This window comes from Somniosus microcephalus, chromosome 15, assembly GCF_052327205.1.
Source record: "Somniosus microcephalus isolate GS21.2 chromosome 15, FLI_Smic_1.0, whole genome shotgun sequence".
Taxonomy (NCBI): Eukaryota; Metazoa; Chordata; class Chondrichthyes; order Squaliformes; family Somniosidae; genus Somniosus; species Somniosus microcephalus.
This window is the reverse complement of record NC_141001.1, coordinates 90,344,947-90,364,846: the sequence shown is the minus strand read 5'-3', so window position 1 is coordinate 90,364,846 and position 19,900 is coordinate 90,344,947. Positions and strand designations below refer to the sequence as shown.

At 40.1% G+C, this 19,900-nt stretch overlaps 1 protein-coding gene across 2 annotated transcripts in view; it reads left to right on the top strand.

Annotated features, from left to right (window-relative positions):
* lgr4 (leucine-rich repeat containing G protein-coupled receptor 4) overlaps positions 1-19,900 on the top strand; it is a 122,878-nt gene that overhangs the window by 44,804 nt on the left and 58,174 nt on the right. The window contains exons 3-4 of one of the 2 annotated variants that reach the window (XM_086008116.1): positions 696-767; positions 14,160-14,231. In XM_086008116.1, the coding sequence (XP_085864242.1) occupies positions 696-767; positions 14,160-14,231 (144 nt within the window). The remainder of the gene's footprint in view (positions 1-695; positions 768-14,159; positions 14,232-19,900) is intronic. The other variant, XM_086008117.1, reaches the window with a different exon arrangement.

The window sequence follows — 19,900 nt, the reverse complement described above, 5'->3', positions numbered from 1 at the left end:
AATCCTGATCTGAGAAAACTATTGCAAGATTGGGAATTTTCACTGCAGCATGTTGCACAGTTTGATCCCCCAGAGCAGTCGCCGCATCAGGTATGACTGGTAACTGGGATTAGTGAGGATTGTGGATTCCGCAATATAAATGCCTCAATTTTCCTAATTTCATGCAAAATTTGTATAAAATTGGGACTCTTGTAGTCAGACTGCAAATTCTGCTCATCATGTGGTCAAAACACTCCAGCCCAATTTGTGTTTGAAATGAATCCCTTTGTGGCCTAGAGCTGTAAGATAATGGCGTTTGTTCAACAACCTGTAATTTCTGTACCTTGTCTGATGATATTGTTAACTACCTCCTTCATTTTCACCTTGCTGCCACCATCATAAACTACCCAACATAGGTGCATTGTAGGATGGTTCAAAAAAGTCCAATGATGGGCATGGGGTTAAGGGATGCTGTTACAATTTTAATCTTTTTGCAGATCTTTGCAGTTGCCACAATTGCGGGGTACCAAATAGTGCAGAGCACCTGACTGATATGTGGGCTGTAGAACACTAAATGACATACAAATTAAAGTGCTCTTGAACAAGCTTGATTGTATTTTAATTTCATGGTTGATGGATGTCTATTTTTCCTGCTTTGGTAAGGGTATCTTTTTGTCTCTGAACTTGGTTACATGACCGCTATTTTTCTTTTACAGGCGGTTGGCTGGCAATGACCTGTCTTACATTCACCCAGAGGCTTTGTCTGGCCTGTACCAACTGAAAGTTTTGTAAGTATTAGTCCATTCTTTCCAGCTCAGGAATTCTTCAAAATATACTCCATACAGCTGTCCAAAATTGGGCAGTGATGCATAAAAATGGGTTGGGACTTGTTTTGTGGCCATCATGACTGAGTATAATGTGGGTTATAAAATGTTAAGTGGTCCTAAGTTAAATCTCAATTTATAGAGCAGTGGTACTGACAGTATAGTGGAGTACCGTAGTGTGGTTCATTACTAATGCTAATAGTCCCTATAATTAGATCATGCTTTTCCACCTGAATATATGAATTTGACCCACCCTCCACATTCCATTCCTGGGTGTGTACAGGTGACCTGTTCCCCAGCTTCTACAGTATATCCCATATTGACTGCTACAAGCTGCGAACAAATACTATGTGGGTTGATTTACCTTCTAAACCAGTCTAATTACCATAGTTTTTCCCAGCATATGCTAGCTGAGATGGAAAACTCATCAAGGGTATTAAACCTGCATCGTATCATTTCTGAGTGCTGCACGTTGATGCATGAATATTCTTTGCCACAGTGCCGAAAAAGGAGGAATTAAGTCTTAAAATATTTCAAGCTCTAGACTGATTTGTTTGCTCCTGCACACAGTTGTTAAGTGATTGATTGTTGATTATTTTCAGCTTCTAAATAGTCTGTCTCCAATGAGCACTACTGACTACCTGAAACAACTTGCTGGTGTTGAGTCAAAAACAAACATTTTAACTAGATATAAATTCTATAAATAGATCTTAGATTTCAAATCAAACAAAGTATGTTGTCCACTGCAATTGTATTATGATATGGCAGCTTAAGGATAACTCAAAGTGAATTATAATGTACTAATTCAGTTGAGGGGTTGTTTTGAACTATGAATGTCACCTGAACCCCAAGATCGGATTAATGCAGTAATCACTTATGTACAGTAGTTTAAAAGTGAACTTTCTTTGAAAATTGATTTTCTTATCATTACAGTTAAGCATCTTGAAACATGTTCTAATCCCATGCGAAGTAGGGATGTTGGTTTAAATGGTATTCTCCATTCTTATTGTATACTGCAGTGTTTCTCAAACTTCTTTTGGTTGAAGGACCCCTTTTCAAATCGATTAATAATCACGGACCCTCCCGCCCCATCTAAATTATAATACTACGTAATACTCATACTATGAAAGTGCTGCATGTAAAGCGGCGTTATGCTTTTAAGAAAATAGGTATTTACTCGGATATCAGTGAGATGGGTGTGCCTGCTTCTCGCACCAATTCTGGGTACTCTGCAGCAACAGATGGCCACTGTTAGCCACTTAGTGCTGACCGTTTTTAAAAGTGTCAGCAGGCTGGCCAAGGTGAGTGAGGGCACGAGCACCCATTCACGTGCTGGGATGCTGCTGGAAGCCTGATTCACCGTCATACTGTCACATTGGCATGTTCTGTAACAGCTGCACTGTAGGATTGTACGTGTTTGCATGAACACGTTCAGGCATGTGTTTGAAGGGCCCCGCAGGCACTCTGATCACATGCCTGGAGGATGGCACAGGGTCGCGATGCCCAAGGGCCCGCACGCCCAAAAAAAGTTAACTGGAACATTGGCAGGGAGTGCTCGTTGCAAAGTGAGAGTGAGCTGTGGCCCTCTGAGGAGGCGGGCCCAGCCGTTGAGAATAATTTGCAAGAACTGAATCAGTGTCGGTTTTATAAAGAGTTACCTCTGGTAATTATTTAAAATTTTAAAAATATTTAACCTTTATAAAGGAGACATCACCCTCCAGTGCCCTCCACATAGAATTTAACTAATGATATTTTGAAGGTTCATTCCACCAAGAATCAAAAAAACAAAAAAAACTATGGGTCATTTTAATTATGAGTCACATTTAAAGCAGCGACCTGCTGCCTTCCAGCAGGTTTCCTGCTTGCCAGCTAAAAGAGTAGGCTAATATTGGGCCCCGTGAGAAGGAAGCGGGATCGAAGGAGGCAAGTGGCACAGGGGATTTTGACTGTACCCAGCTCGGTTTCCGCCGGGTAGTAAAGGGGGTTGAAATCCCCTGTTCCTCCACCTGATTATCCTTCTTTTGTTCTGGCGATCCATAGCAATTCCCAGTTAAGGGTTACCCTCCCTTATTGTCACAGATCTCTACCCAAATTGATTTAACCATGAGCTGATAAAATTGAAGCTGCGTGCAAAGTACTTGTAGGCAACAAAAAAGTCCCTGTTTATATTGCGCAGACAGTGCTTTATGCAGAACTGAATAAGAGTGCCACTGAAAAGCACAGTCCATTTGGTTGTTAGCAGCATTTTAGTAATGTCTTGCCATGCTCGTCCTGTGCAATTGTATCCTGGTTGCAATCTTTCTTTATATTTGCTTTTTGCTTTCATTTTCTTTAAGACATGTTGGACTTACTAGTTTTCAACTTTTGAATTACAGAGCAGTATGCACCATTCAGTCATTTTAAATTTTTAATTACCTCCAGCCTCTTCTGGTCACGGCCCCCCTGGAAAGTGTCTGTGGGCCCCAGTTTGAGAAACACTAGTGTACCAAAAGAAAGATTGGATCACAGGTTACAAATAGTACAAATATGTACCAGTTTGTACATATCAAAAGGTTTTTTTGGGGGGTGGTGAGGAAGAGACATAATGGAGATGGTCATATGATTATAAAATACCTAAGTAGCTTGTTCAGTTCCCTCAAATTTGGATTTGCAGCATGCATGGCTGGATTTGTCTATTGCTGCCAGAATTCAAATTCTCAGGTTCTTTCTGTAATTCAACAATCACCAGGGTCAATTTTGAGACATCAATCCTTGATGCAATTGCCTGTGGCTGCATCCAATTATGTTAACTAACAGACAGGAAAAAGTGCATGGTGCAGCTTGTGACGACCTGTTTCACCCATGTGATAAAAATGTTCATTTGTTTGCCCAAGTACTTAAGGTGTGTTCAGCTGGCTGCCCAGCAAGATTATACTTGTGTCTGCAGATGTTGTAACTTATTTTCTTTAGTCTGTGTTTTTCTTTGCTCACAATTCAAACATAATGGTGTAGTCCCTGAAAATCCGCTGTAATGTTTACTGCAATTCCGAGCATGTTACATAAAAATACATAGATGCTACAACATGGAAACAGGCCATTCAGCCCAATCAGTCCATGTCAGTGTTTACCCTTCACGAGCAAATAATCCGAATCACATTTACCCGCCCTGTTCTATCCTTTTATCCCCATTTCCTGCATCCACCTACCCAATCTAATCTTGAATGTTGTCATAGTTTCTGCTTCAACCACTAACCCTGGAAGTGAATTCCACAGCCTCTCAACTCTGTGTAAAGAAGTTTCTGTTGTTCTATATCTCTTGCATTTTAATCTTGTATCTATGCCCCCTCATTCTAGGCCCAACTACTGGAAAGAGTCTGCAGCTATCTACCCTGTCCCATTGTTTTATAATTTTAAATAGTATTGTACTTACTTGGTCAGATGAAGATCTGAAAACTACAGAAAAGTCCATATAAAAGCTAGGAAAGGCTAGTAAGAAGACTTTGTCTTGCCATATTGACTAGATGTTCCCGACTAATTTCAAACAAAACTTCACTCAAAATAAGTAATTGTGTTTTTTCTCTCTTTTGAAAATATTAACTCAGTCATAACTGTGAAAAGAAAATTAAATTACATATATGTTGGCTATTTTATAATCCTGCAACTTCCTTTTTTTAAAAAAAAAAGCTGTATGCCTTAATTTTGGCCTAAGACACTTTAAACAAGTCATTGCTGAAATACTTTTGGCATTTTGCAGTAGTTGAACCTATTTTCATTCATCAATTAAATACATCATGATTTTAAAACATTCAGAATCCATGTTGGAATAGCTCAATTGCTTGGAGTTCTGATTCCAAAGTGCTCATCTGGCCAGTGTTAAGGAGCGATCTACTATAAGAGGAATAAAGTTAAGCTGGTAAAAATTCCAAATAAAGTGACAGTCCCTTTTTTAAATTTGGTGGTTTGTTTGCTATAGGATAGAATCAGCAGCATATAGCGATGCAATGTAATCCCTGGTTGGTCGTGGTGTTCATAGAATAAATCCAAGTTATACATTATCCTTCTTACAGTACACTGACAACGGGTTCAACAAGCTGCGTTTATGGAAATGAATAAGCCCTGTAACAGTCCTTGATTTCAAATTCTTTATGGAGAGGGCAATGCTTTAGTGAAAGGTTTTTGTTTAAAAAGTTAGAATTTAGCTGTTAACCACATGCAAGTTCCAAGAGCCAGGTTAAGATAATCAGTTTTTTTTACAGGGAGGTGGAGAGTAGGTGAGTTTTTTGTGAAACTTTGTGACTGGCTCTTTAGCAAGAACCAGATTTCCATTTTATATGTTCCCTTCCTAGGACATATTAAAAAGTACAGGTAGACTACCCTTTATCCGGACTTCCGAAAACCGAAACCCTCTAAAAACCGAAGGTTTTTTCGTTCAGCGTAAGTCGTGCGTACGAACGAAAAAACCTTCGGTTTTTAGAGGGTTCCGGTTTCGGAAGTTCGGATAAAGGGTAAGTCGTGCGCACGACCCCCCGCCCGCGGACCCCGCCGGCCCAGACAACCGCCGACACCGCCAGCCCCGACAACCGCCGACCCCCCCGCGGACCCCACCGGCCCCGACAACCGCCGACCCCGCCGGCCCCGACAACCGCCGACCCCCCCCGCGGACCCCGCCGGCCCCGACAACCGCCGACCCCGCCAGCCCCGACAACCGCCGACCCCCCCGCGGACCCCGCCGGCCCCGACTGACTTACGCTGAGCGTCAGCGTAAGTCGTGCGCACGACCCCCCGCCGACACCCCCGCCGACCCCCCCGCGGACCCCTGCCGACCCACCTTCCGAAATCCGAAATTCTCCTTTATCCGAAACTCGGCTGGTCCCGAGGTTTTCGGATAAAGGATAGTCTACCTGTACTGTGGTGTGAATAAATGAGTTTGTTTTCTAAGCTGCCCTCCAAGGGAGCTGTAGGCTATGTAGGTCATGGGGATACAGAAAACAAGTTTTACTAACGTGCTGGTCATTTAGATGTATTGTATTTTTTTGGAGATTTTTACTCTTGTACTTATTAATCATTGGAATAATGCTTGTGTGACAGTTGTAATGCATCACAATTTCATTAGGGCCAACAAGAAATGATATTGTTAACAGTATAATAGATCACCTGTTGAAAGAGCTGTTTTTGCTGCTCAGAAAATGTTTTTGGATTCAGATTTCTTGGTATATATTGTTTCACTAAAATAAATATTAAGTATTGTAATCAATACTGTATCAATGCTGTTAAATACTTTTTGAACATAATTTTTAAGTTAAAGGTCATTGATTGCTATCTGCTGGAAAGTGAGTGTGGATGATAGGTGAGAGCAGTATTGGGCTTGGCTGTGATACCTATTGTGGTCGAAAGATGCCAACACTCGCTATCTAGGGTTCTGCATGAAGAATGACCACTTGGGTGAGGGCCAGAGAGCTGCTGAAACTCATGGAACTGGTGCCCCAGCACGAGTTGGCACCCTCAGTGGAAGAGGGGAGGGGAGAGGGATGGATAGCTTTGATTAACTTAATTTTGAGATGCATATGCATTCGGTGGTTTTGTTTTTGGACAGAACTATAATATATGCCCTAAGTATTGAAATTCCACACTAATATTTCAGTAAGAATTTTTAAACATCAGATGTATGCCGTAACACAATTATTTTTGGCTTGCGAAATAAATTTGAGTATTGGGCGAAAACAAATTGAGTACCGGATGAGAATTAAGGTTCATTCTGTCAGATTGATTTGTTTTGCTTTTAATCGTTTAAAGTTTATGTAAAGCACTGTTCAAGTTAAAACAATTCAGTGTGGCATATTTGATGGGATACTTTTACATTTTCATCTTTTATTTTCACAATCAGTTGAAAGAACGTTTGTTTCCAAGCTCTTATCAATACTTTCTCTTTTTTAGTTTAAAATATTAATAGCAATGAACAAATAAAGATTATTCAAAGCTTTATGACATATGTCCTTGAAACAATTTCAACAGATGATTGGGAGAACGTAATGTTTTCGGGGATAAAGCTTCTTTCAAGCAACAACATAGGATTCCATAGGATATACAGGACAGAAACAGGCCATTCGGCCCAACCAGTCCATGCTGGCGTTTATGCTCCACTCGAGTCTCCTCCCGTCTTTCCTCATCTAACTCTATCAGCATAACCCGCTATTCCCTTCTCCCTCATGCTTATCTAACCGCCCCTTAAATGGATCTATACTATTTGCTTCAACCACTCCCTGTGGTAGTGAGTTCCACATTCTCACCAGCCTCTGGGTAAAGAAGTTTCTTCTGAATTCCCCATTTCATTTCTTGGTGACTATCTTATATTGATGGCCTCCAGTTATGCTCTTCCCCACAAATGGAAACATTCTCTCTATCAAAACCTTTCATAATTTTAAGGACCTCTATTAGGTCACCCCTCAGCCTTCTCTTTTCAAGAGAGAAGAAACCCAGCCTGTTCATCCTTTCCTGTTGGGTATACCCTCGCATTTCTGGTATCATCCTTATAAATCTTCTCTGCACCCTCTCCAGTGCGCCTCTTTTTTATAATACCAGAATTATACGCAGCACTCCAAGTGTAGTCTAACCAAGGTTCGATACATGTTTAGCATAACTTCACTACTTTTCAATTCTATCCCTCTAGAAATAAACCCTAGTGCCTGGTTTACTTTTTGTATGGCCTTGTTAACATGTGTCGCTACTTTTAGTGATTTGTGTATTTGTACTCCGAGATCCCTTGCTCCTGTACCCCACCCAGACTCGCACTCTCCCAGTAATAAGTGACCTCCCTATTCTTCCTACCAAAATGTAATACCTCACATTTATCTGTGTTGAAAAAATTCATTTGCCAATTATATGCCCATTCTGCAAGTTTAGTAATGTCTGCCTGTAATTTGTTGCAGTCCTCCTCAGTATTGACTATCCACCTCCAATTTGGTGTCGTCCGCAAATTTAGAAATTGTGTTTTTGATTCCAAAGTCTAAATCGTTAATATAAATTGTGAACAGTGTCCCAGCACTGATCCTTATGGAACACCACTTCCCACCTTCTGCCACTCTGAATAACTACCCTTTATCCCTACTCTCTGCTTTCTGTCTTGAAGCCAGCTAGCTATCCATTCTGCTACTTGTCCCCTGACTCCGCATTCTCTGACCTTATTCATTAGTCTATTATGTGGTACCTTATCGAAGACCTTTTGAAAATCTAGATAAATTACATCTACTGCATTACCCTTGTCTACTCTCTCTGTTACCGCTTCAAAAAATTCAATGTGGTTGGTCAAGCAAGACTTTCCCGCTTGAAATCCATGCTGACTATTTTATATTTTTGGTTTCTAGATGTTCTTCCATTTTCTACTTTAGTAGGATATTGATTATTTTTCCTACCACCGATGTTAAGCTGACCGGTTTATAGTTCCCTAAATATAGGTATTACATTAGCTATCTGCCAGTCCTCTGGCACTACACCTTTTCTAACGAATGATTAAATATGTGTAGTAATGCCTCTATCTCCTCCCTAGATTCTTTTAAAATGTGCAGATGTAATCCATCCAGGGGTTTTATCCTCTTGAGTCTGATTAGTTTATTTAATATATCTCTTTTTTTAGTTTAAATGCAGTTATCTCATTAATCTCATCATCCGATGTCATGTCCACCTGTTCTATCTCCCTGGTAAATACTGAAGCAAAGTAATTATTTAATATTTCTGCCATCTCTATACCTGTGGTATTCTGTTCAACCATTGGAGGCCTTATTCCCATCCCGACCTTCCTTTTCTTATTTGTGTCTGTAAAATATTTTCTATTTTGTTTTATGTTCCTTGATAATTTAATTTCTTAGTTCCTCTTTGCCTTCCTAATTTTTTTTTGACTTCTCCAAATCTCTCTCCTTTCTTATCATGCTCTCCCCTGCTGTCCATGTACTTAATGTATGCCTCTTTCCTTACCCTCAGTTTTTCCCTATGGCTTTATTCATCCATGGTGTGTCATTAGTGTTTAGCTGCTGCTTGTTTTTTTAGCAGAATATATTTTTCCTGGACTCAGTTCAACACTGTTTTAAATGTTTCCCATTGCTGTTCTATGCCATTGTTTGCCAATATTGTTGACCATTTTATTTTCCCAAGTTCTGTTCTTAGCCCCTCAAAATCAGTTTTTCTCCAATCCATTACCCTGTTCTTTGTCATACTTATGTCCTTCTCAGTTATTATCTTCAAGTGTATTATATTATGGTCACTATTGCCTAGATGTTCCCCTACTTTTACTTTTTATCTGCTCTGGTTCATCCCCTATTACTAGATCCAATAGTGAATCCTCTCTTGGGCTTTTTACATATTGGGTTAGAAAGGAGTCCTGTACACATTGTAGGAACTCCATTCCCTTATCCCCTTTACCTACCTCTTCTGTCCAATTAATATCTGGGTAGTTGAAATCACCCATGATTATTCTATATTTTTTAGCATTTCCCTAACTTGTTTGCATATTTCTTCCTCCGCCTCCCTTCCTATTAGATGGTCTGTAGACGAGCACTATTTGTGTTTGATCCTTTATTATCTTCTATCTCTATCCACATGGATTCTATTTCTGTCTTGCTGATAGCTGTGTCACTTTTTCTACTGCCATTATGTTATCCCAAATACCTACAGCTACTTCACCTCCACTTTTTCCCCTTTCTATCTATTCTATATGTTATACCCTGCAATGTTCAATTCCCAGTCCAGATTTTTCTGTAGCCATATCTCCATAATCCCTACTATGTCTGGTTCCTCGCAACACATGATTGCCTCCAGCTCCCCTGTTTTATTACGGACACACTGTACATTACTGTACAAACAGTTTAATTCATTTTTAGACAACATTCAAGCTGTCAATCATTTGACTGTACTGTTGACCCCTTCTGAATTAAGCCATTTAGGACTGAGATGAGGAGGAATTTCTTCACCCAGAGAGTGGTGAACCTGTGGAATTCTCTGCCACAGAGGGCGGTGGAGGCCAGTTCATTAAGTATATTCAAGAAAGAGTTGGATATATTTCTTAAGGCTAAAGGGATCAAGGGATATGGGGAGAAGGCAGGGACAGGGTACTGAATTTGGATGATCAGCCATGATCTCATTGAATGGCGGAGCAGGCTCGAAGGGCCGAATGGCCTACTCCTGCTCCTATCTTCTATGTTTCTAAGATTTTGCATTGTTTCCAAAAAAGCTTTCATTAAAATAGTTGCATTTAGTAAAAGCTTTATTCAAATACTGAATTTTATTATATATATTCTATATTTCTTTGTGCAACAACATTGAATTTATACCGAAATCATGTAGAGAAAGTTGAGGATCAGGAATTTCTTTTAAAATGTGCTACACTTTTGGGTTTTTAACTCCAGATATTTTTCTTGTTCATTGACTCTCTTTGACCCAAACTGTGCCTTTTTGTAGACCAATATTGGCTGTGAAATGCTTTGGGAAGTCCTGAGGTCGTGAAAGGTGCTATATAAATGCAAATTCTTTTCCAATATTTAGATAATTTGTATCGAGCCTGTGGATCAAATATAACATAACATAAGACGTAGGAGCAGGAGTAGGTCATTTTGGCTCTTCGAGCCTGCTCTGCCATTCAATAAGATCATGGCTGATCTGATTTTGGCCTCAACTCCACTTCCCTGCCCGCTCCCCATAACCTTTGACTCCCTTATCGTTCAAAATCTGTCTATCTCCACCTTAAATATATTCAATGACCCAGCGTCCACAGCTCTCTGGGGAAGAGAAATCCAAAGATTCACGACCCTCTGAAAGAAGAAATTCCTCCTCATTTCTGATTTAAAAGGGTGCCCCCTTATTCTGAAATTATGCCCCCTCGTTCTAGATTCCCCATGAGGGGAAACATCCTCTCTGCATCTACCCTGTCAATTCCCTTCAGAATCTTATGTTTCAATAAGATCCCTTCTCATTCTTCTAAACTCCAATGAGTATAAAACACACATTACTGTATTTTGGCTACTGCTTATAGCACTTGACATTGACATCAGTTTCAGAGAACAACAACAACTTGCATTTATATAGCGCCTTTAACATCGTAAAACGTCCCAATGTGCTTTACAGGAGCGATTATCAAACAAAATTTAACACTGAGCCACATGAGATATTAGGATAGATGATCAAAAGCTTAGTCAAAGAGGTTTTAAAGGACATTTTAACGGAGGAATGAGAGGTAGAGAAGTTTAGGAAGGGAATTCCAGAGCTTGGGGCCGAGGCAGCTGAAGGCACGGCGCCAGTGGTGGAGCGAAGTATATTGAGGATATGCAAGAGGCCAGAATTGGCGGAGTGTAGATATCTCCGAAGGAGATTAGAGATCGGGAGGGACAGTCGAATAAACCTACCATAAGCTCTTGGCTTAAGCTAAAAACTGTCCTTAATTTTAAAAAAAAACAGTAAATAGATAAGTGAACAAGAAGCAACGACCGAGATTTACAGTAGTTACAATTTTTTTGAATATTAAGTTTTACCTGAGCGTTTGTTGCTGACCCTCGCAAAGTCTCTTGGTGACTTCGCTCACTCGGTTCAAGTTGAGACTCATTTTTAGCCAGATAGATAGGCTATGCATAACTTTTCAAAATTTGGCTACAACCAATAAAACTTAAACATTTGTTTGTTCAATTCAAAGAAAGCTGCTCACCAAACACACATACAAATGAAATCAACAAGATGCTGTGGTATTTGAGTGTCTTGGTCTCTCCCTCAGACCTTGATCGTACACACTGTCTTTATTCTGGGTCTATTGTAACATAACAATGTGGGCAATTTTCTGTGAGTGTGCCGGTTTTTAACCTCTTACGATGACAAAGAAAGGAACCAATATCGTACTACAACACAGACAAAAATGCTTCAGTTTTGTCACATGTATTTTTTTTTGTTTCTGAATTGGGAGTCTAGGCAAACCAAGCAATGATGCATTTTCTCACCATTTTAGTACCCTGAAAAGCTGCAAGTAGTTGCGAATTGTATATTAATTTTGATCATCTTTGCAACTTCATACTGTAGTTGTTTGTTACTGCAACTGAAGCACTTTACATGTCTTGTACTGCATTGCCATCTGAGGAGTGCATTCAGAGGGAAGGGTACAAGGATGCAATTTGTTGCATAGCTAAACTTTATTGGTAGGTCAGGGTGTAGATAGATTGGCTTCAGGTGCACATCGTTATATTGACATCCTTTTGTGAATAAAAACATTCCACAGATTCACATTAATTTTAGACTCTCAATTTTGGTAGTGGCTTTTGTGAGTATTAATAACTTTATGATCCTTTTAAACTCTGATATTCTTTGCAACTGTCACAGTGTGACCAGTTTTTAAAAAAAAAAAAACAATTTGTATGTCTGGTTTTCTGTATTTTCTTTGAAGTAATGGAGAGGTTTGATGAAGGTTTGTGTGTATATGGACTTTCAGAAGGTGTTTGATAAAGTACCACTTGTTGGCTAAATTGAAGCCCATGGGTAGTAACAGACTGCAGGAGGACATAGGCAAACACATGGCAGTTGCAATTTAATGCAGAGAAGTGTGAAGTGATTCATTTTGGCAGCAAGAATGAGGACAGTCAATATAAACTAAATGGTACAATTTTAAAGAGGGTGCAGGAATAGAGAGACCTGGGAGTGTACATACACAAATCTTTGAAGGTGACAGGACAAGTTGCGAAGCCTGGTAAAAAGAATACGGGATCCTTAGCTCTATAAATAGAGGCAGAGAGTACAGAAAACAAGGATGTTACGCTAAACCTTTATAAATCACTAGTTAGGCCCCAGCAGGAGTATTGGCCTGGAATTTGCGGTTAGCAGCAAAGCGAAGGCGTTCGCTGCTGGTCCCGAAGTACGCTTCGCACATGGATCTCACGATCCCTGTGTCAAGAACTTTGGGTTTTCCGACCTTCAGTTCAAATCAACAAACTGTAGTGGGGATTCCCACAGGCTGTCTAAGCAGCCAATCAAAACTAGAATTCTCAGACAGCGAACAAGGAAGTGAGTAAGCTCTTCAAATTCTAACTTTTTAAAATAGTTAGAGAGAGCAAAAGAAAGATTGGGGCTCTCACATAGGGAAAAGGCAAACCTGAAATAAACATGGACAATTTTTTTAATTTAAATTTTTTTGAAAAGTTTCTTAAATTAATTTTTATTAAAATGGATAAATTTCATACTGCACGAAATTAAAATTAGTTTTCCAGGCCCTTAACATTTGCTTAGCAGTAATAACGCTATCAAAACCCCAGTTACACCTAATCCCTTTGGGTCTAACTTTTAGTGGGGAATTTAATAGCGTACTTGCTGCGGAAGAGCCAAAGTTTTCATCCGTTTCAATGATTTGGCTGATTGCACAGATTGCCGGCTGTGTGGGGAGCGGGGTTGGCACAGTGTAACCTGTTTCGGAGCGGTCAATGACCGACCGCAACTTCAGGATTTCCGCCTGTGCCAAATCCCAAAGGCAGAATGACTGCGAATGCCGCAAGTTCACCATCTGGACTGCAAATTCCAGGCTAATGTGTTAAATTCTAGGCACCACACTTTAGGAAGGATGCCAAGGCCTTGGAGCGAGTGCTGAGGAGATTTCTAGAATGGTACCAGGGATGCGAGACTTTAGTTATGTGGAGAGACTAGAGAAGCTTAGAGCAGAGAGGTTAAGGGGAGATTTAATAGAGGTGTTCAAAATCATGTAGGGTTTTGATGGAGTGAATAATGTTTCCAGTGCCAGAAGGGTCGGTAACCAGAGGGCACAGGTTTACGGTAATTGACAAAAGAAACACCGACGAGATGATTTTTTTAATAGAACGAGTTGTTATGCACTGCTTGAACGGGTGGTGTGAGCAGGATTCAATAATAACTTTCAAAAGAGAATTTGATAAATACTTGAAGGGGAAAAATTTGCAGGGCTATGGGGAAAGCGCAAGGGAATGGAACTAATTGGATAGCTCTTTCAAAGAGCCGGGACAGGCACAATGCACCAAATGGCCTCCTGTGCTGTATCATTCTATGATTTTATATTCCTGATGTGGAATATTATGGAGTAGAATTGGAGAAATATGTAGATCCATGGAATGCGCTATTATCCTGTAATTTTTGTCTTGGATATCCTTCACCAGTATTCACTGCATTAATTGTTAGATTATTGTACAGCCAACTTCGTGAGCCAGAGTAATAGTTTTTCAAGTATAGTGGCTGAAAGCAGTCAATGTATGATTCCAGAATGAATGTTGATATACATCAGTAAAGTGCAGTTTTGCTTTGAGACTTTGTGGTGGTTATGATATTTGGCTGCACTAAAATTGCTGTAAGGCTATATTGGAAAATTCTGAGTTGTCTACCTTTATCCTTTTTCAGAATGCTTCAGAACAACCAGTTGAAAACCGTACCGAGTGAAGCCCTAAAAGGACTGTCTACACTACAATCACTGTAAGTATTATTTTTCAACTCCATTTTTAGCTTTTTTTTTAAACCTACTGAAGCACTCTTGAAATTATTCCATAATAATTTATTCATGATGTTCAAAATTTGGCACTGCCATAGTTTCTTTAATGTATTTCTTTCAGCGTGAGGGTTACAGTCCTGTCCAATTTGTTTATTTCCTTGTGTTAATTTGTAAAGTTTAACTCTTCGCCCTTGCTTTTCAGTACAAAAGATTGGATTGGTTTACTTAATTCTTCTAATTTTGTCTTTTTAAGATTGATGAATGGGTACCACTTGGAGTGCAGACTGTGCCATTCACAGGAACTAACCTGCATACTTGCATGCTACAGTACTGATAACCTAGTACATTAGGGGTACAAGCTTCAGCTATACTAAGTAAACCTCATGACTTGTGGATTATAAAGAAGCCAGATAATGGTGGTCATACAGTATGTAGTGCACAAAAGACTTGTTTGCAGTACAACCTTTTCTGATACTTTAGCAAAATACTGCGGATGCTGGAAATCTTTTCTGATACTTGATGGGCATTAATCAAAGAGAAAGTTCTGGGACATATATTTCTTTTAAGTTGTCTTGACAAATATAACAGAGTAATTGATGTACCTGTTATATAGCAAAATACTACTTGTTTCATTAAGAAGTTACAAAAATTGTTGTGTAAAAGTTGAATTGTATTCATACACACATGCACATAAACTGGCCAAGTGATATAAATGCAGTAACTCCACTCAATCCATGCACTAACTGGATTGCTGATCCTGGCTTATGGCACAAATATGCAGTATCTTTTAGTTCATCAAAACTTGATCAAAAATGTATTTGATTAATTGTACAATTGTTACCAAATTTGACACTTGTCTTGTTTATCTTGTGCTTCACCCATCTAAAAATGTAGAAAAGTAACGAATCATTTTGATTTGAGTGAGCCTGAATTGATGTAATTTTTTGAAAGCAATGTCCAACATTTTGGGGGAGAAAAGACTATAACTTTTCAATTCTTTTCCCCAATCCAAGAACATGACTAAGGTCAGAGGATAGAACATAACATAAGGCGTAGGAGCAGGAGTAGGTCATTTGGCCCCTCGAGCCTGCTCCGCCATTCAATAAGATCATGGCTGATCTGATCTTGGCCTCAACTCCACTTCCCTGCCCGCTCCCCATAACCCTTGACTCCCTTACCTTTCAAAAATCTGTCTATCTCCACCTTAAATATATTCAATGACCCAGCCTCCACAGCTCTCTGGGGTAGAGAATTCCAAAGATTCATGACGCTCTGAGAAGAAATTCCTCCTCATTTCCGATTAAAAGGGTGCCCCCTAGTTCTAGATTCCCCCATGAGGGGAAACATCCTCTCTGCATCTACCCTGTCAATTTCCTTCAGAATCTTATGTTTCAATAAGATCCCCTCTCATTCTTCTAAACTCCAATGAGTAAAGGCCCAACCTGCTCAACCCTTCATAAGACAACCCCTTCATCTCCGGAATCAATCTCGTGAACCTTCTCTGAACTGCCTCCATTGCAAGTATATCCTTCCTTAAATAAGGAAACCAAAACTGTATGCAGTACTCCAGGTGTGGTCTCACCAACACCCTGTACAGTTGTAACAGGACTTCCCTACTTTTATACTCCATTCCCTTTGCAATAAAGGCCAACATTCCATTTGCTTTCCTAATTACTTGCTGTACCTGCATGCTAACTTTTTGTGATTCATGTACAAGGACCCCCAGATCCCTCCGTACCTCAGCATTTTGTAATCTCTCCCCATTTAAATAATAATATGCTTTTTTATTTTCCTACCAAAGTGGATAACCTCGCATTTTCCTATATTAAACTCCATCTGACAGATTTTTGCCCACTCACTTAGCCTATCTATATCCCTTTCGAGATACTTCAAGATAGTTTATTTCAAAATGATGGATTTCCTTACGGGTCAAGACAAATTTCTGAAGTAGTTTTTTGGCAGAATGTTAGCTTTTTTTCCAGCAGGTGCTTTGTGAATGGAATGTTAATCAGAATGAAGTTTTCAAAGGAATGTGAAAAATATTACCGTAGTGCAATTTAAGCAACTGAACAGAAGACAGAGTTTATGTATCTTTTGTCTTTGAAGTCAGTGCACAATTGGTATGTAGTATCTTGGGATATTAGCATGTTCCTTCACAGCTTTGTGATCTGAAAACTCTTCTTTGGTGGCAGCCTGAATGTGTCACCAATTTTATCATCCGTGAACAAGTGTAAATGTGCAAGTTATTTTCTACGGAAACTAGTTTAGAAGCCTGGCGAATAATGTTCTGTCACAGACCTTGTAAATGGATACATTGTATGTAGTTACACAAGAACATAAGAAATAGGAGCAGGAGTAGGCCAATCGGCCCCTCGAGCCTGCTCCGCCATTCAATAAGATCATGGCTGATCCGATCCTAACCTCAAATCTACTTCCACTCTCCATCCCACCCGAACCCATGTGATCTCCCGGGAGAGGCGAAAAACCAGATAAAAACCCAATGGCCAATTTGGGAGAAAAAATCTGGGAAATTCCTCTCCGACCCATCTAGGCAGTCGAAACTCATCCAGGAGATCACTCTGTCCCTGTATTTCCTGCAGTACTTACCTTCTGTAAAAGATGATCTCCACCCCAGCCAGGAACAGGCCCAATTTCCTCTTGAAGGACTCCTAGCTGGCAGCCTGTTCCCGAGGTCTCCACTAATCCCTGTGAATAGAACCATCTCCTGAAATCTAACACAGAATTAGAACACAAGAAGTAGGAGCAGGCCCAGGCTACACGGCCCCTGGGCTCGCTCCGCCACCCACAGGGCCATGACCGATCCGAACCTAGACTCATGTCCAATTTCCTGCCTGCTCCCCGTAACCCCTAATTCCCTTTACTTCTAGGAAACTGTCTATTTCTGTTTTAAATTTATTTAATGATGTAGCTTCCACAGCTTTCTGGGGCAGCAAATTCCACAGACCTACTACCCTCTGAGTGAAGAAGTTTCTCCTCATCTCAGTTTGGAAAGAGCAGCCCCTTATTCTAAGATTATGCCCCCTAGTTCTAGTTTCACCTATCATTGGGAACATCCTCACTGCATCCACCCGATCAAGCCCCTTCACAATCTTATATGTTTCAATAAGATCGCCTCTCATTCTTCTGAACTCCAATGAGTAGAGTCCCAATGTACTCAACCTATCCTCATATGACCACCCCCTCATCCCCGGGATTAACTGAGTGAACATTCTTTGTACTGCCTCGAGAGCAAGTATGTCTTCTTAAGTATGGACACCAAAACTGTATGCAGTATTCCAGGTGCGGTCTCACCAATACCTTGTATAACTGCAGCAATACCTCCCTGTTTTTATATTCTATCCCCCTAGCAATAAAAGCCAACATTCCATTGGCCTTCTTGATCACTTGCTGCACCTGCATACTAACTTTTTGAGTTTCGTGCACCAAGACCCCCAGATCCCTTTGTACTGCAGTACTTTCCAGTTTCTTGCCATTAAGATAATAGCTTGCTCTATGATTTTTCCTGCCAAAGTGCATAACCTCACACTTTCCTGTATTGTATTCCAGCTGCCAAATCTCTGCCCACTTACTTAGCCTGTCTATGTCCCCTTGCAGGTTTTTTATGTCCTCCTCACTCACTACTTTCCCTCCCATCTTTGTATCATCTGCAAACTTTGATATGTTACACTCGGTCCCCTCCGCCAAATCGTTAATATAGATTGTATAGAGTTGGGGTCCCAGCACTGACCCCTGCGGAACACCACTAGTTACTGATTGCCAGTCTGAGAACGAACCATTTATCCCAACTCTCTGCTTTCTGTTAGATAAAAGATCCTCCACCTATGCCAGAACATTACCCCCAATCCCGTGATTTTTTACCTTGAGCAATAATCTTTTGTGTGGCACCTTGTCAAATGCCTTTTGGAAGTCTAAATACACTACGTCCACTGGTTCCCCTTTATCCACCCTGTATGTTACGTCCTCAAAGAACTCGAGCAAATTTGTCAAACATAACTTCCCCTTCATAAAACCATGCTGACTTTGTCCTATTAAATTATGTTTATCCAAATGTCCCATTACTGTCTCCTTAATAATGGACTCCAAAATTTTACCAACCAGAGATGTTAGGCTAACTGGTCTATAGTTTCCAGCCTTCTGCCTACTACCCTTTTTAAATAAGGGTGTTACATTAGCAGTTTTCCAATCTGCCGGGACCTTTGCTGAGTCCAGGGAGTTTTGGAAAATTATTACCAATGCATCCACAATCCCTACCGCCACTTCCCTCAAGACCCTAGGATGTAAGCCATCAGGTCCAGGGGATTTATCCGCCTTGAGTCCCATTATTTTACCGAGTACCAATTCCTTAGTGATTTTACTCATATTTAGCTCCCCCCCGCCCCCTGTTTGTCCAGTGTTGGGTTATTCTTCGTGTCCTCTACCGTAAAGACTGAAACAAAATATTTGTTCAGTGTTTTTGCCATCTCCATGTTTTCTACCATTAATTTCCCGGTCTCATCCTCTAAGGGACCAACATTTACTTTAGCCACCCTTTTTCTTTTTATATAACTATAGAAACTCTTGCTATCTGTTTTTATATTTTTTGCTAATTTACTTTCATAATCTATCTTCCCTTTCTTAATCAATCTTTTTGTTATTTTTTGCTGTCTTTTAAAGACTTCCCAATCTTCTATCCTCCCATTAGATTTGGCTACCTTGTATGCCCTTGTTTTTAGTCAGATACTATCCTTAATTACTTAGCCATGGATGGCTGTCATTTCTTTTGCACCCTTTTTTCCTCAGTGGAATATATATTTTTTGGAAGTTGTAAAATAACCCCTTAAATGTAGACCACTGCTCATGTACCATCTTACCCTTTTAATCTATTTTCCCAGTCCACTCTAATCAATTCCGCTCTCATACCTTCATAGTCTCCTTTATTCAAGCTCCGTACGCTTGTTTGAGATCCAACCTTCTCACCCTCTAATTGAATATGGAATTCAACCATGTTATGGTCACTCATTCCAAGGGGATCCTTTACTAGGAGATTTTTTAATTAATCCTGACTCATTACACAGGACCAGATCTAAGGTCAGTTCAGTTACATACTGCTCAAGAAACCCATCCTTAATACACTCAATGAACTCTTCCTCGAGGCTGCTCTGCCCAATTTGACTTGCCCAGTTAATATGATAGTTAAAATCCCCCATAATTATAGCTGTTCCCTTATTACAAGCCCCAACTATTTCCTGATTTATACTCCATCCAACCGAGTTACAACTGTTAGGCCTATAGACTACGCCCACTAGTGTGTTTTTCCCCTTATTATTCCTTATCTCCACCCAAACTGTTTCACTATCCTGCTCCTTTGACCCAATATCATTTTCTGTATTACAGTGATTCCTTCCTTTATTAACATAGCCACCCCACCTCCCCTTCCTTCCTGATTGTTAAATAACCTGGTATGTTTAATTCTCAGTCATGGTCACCCTGCAGCCATGTTTCTGTAATGGCCACAAGATCATACCCATATGTAGTTATTTGTGCCGTTAACTTGTCCATTTTGTTACGAATGCTATGTGCATTCAGATAAAGAACTTTCAAATATGTTTTGTGACACTTAGTTCCTGCTTCTTCCCCTTTTACTACTTTACCT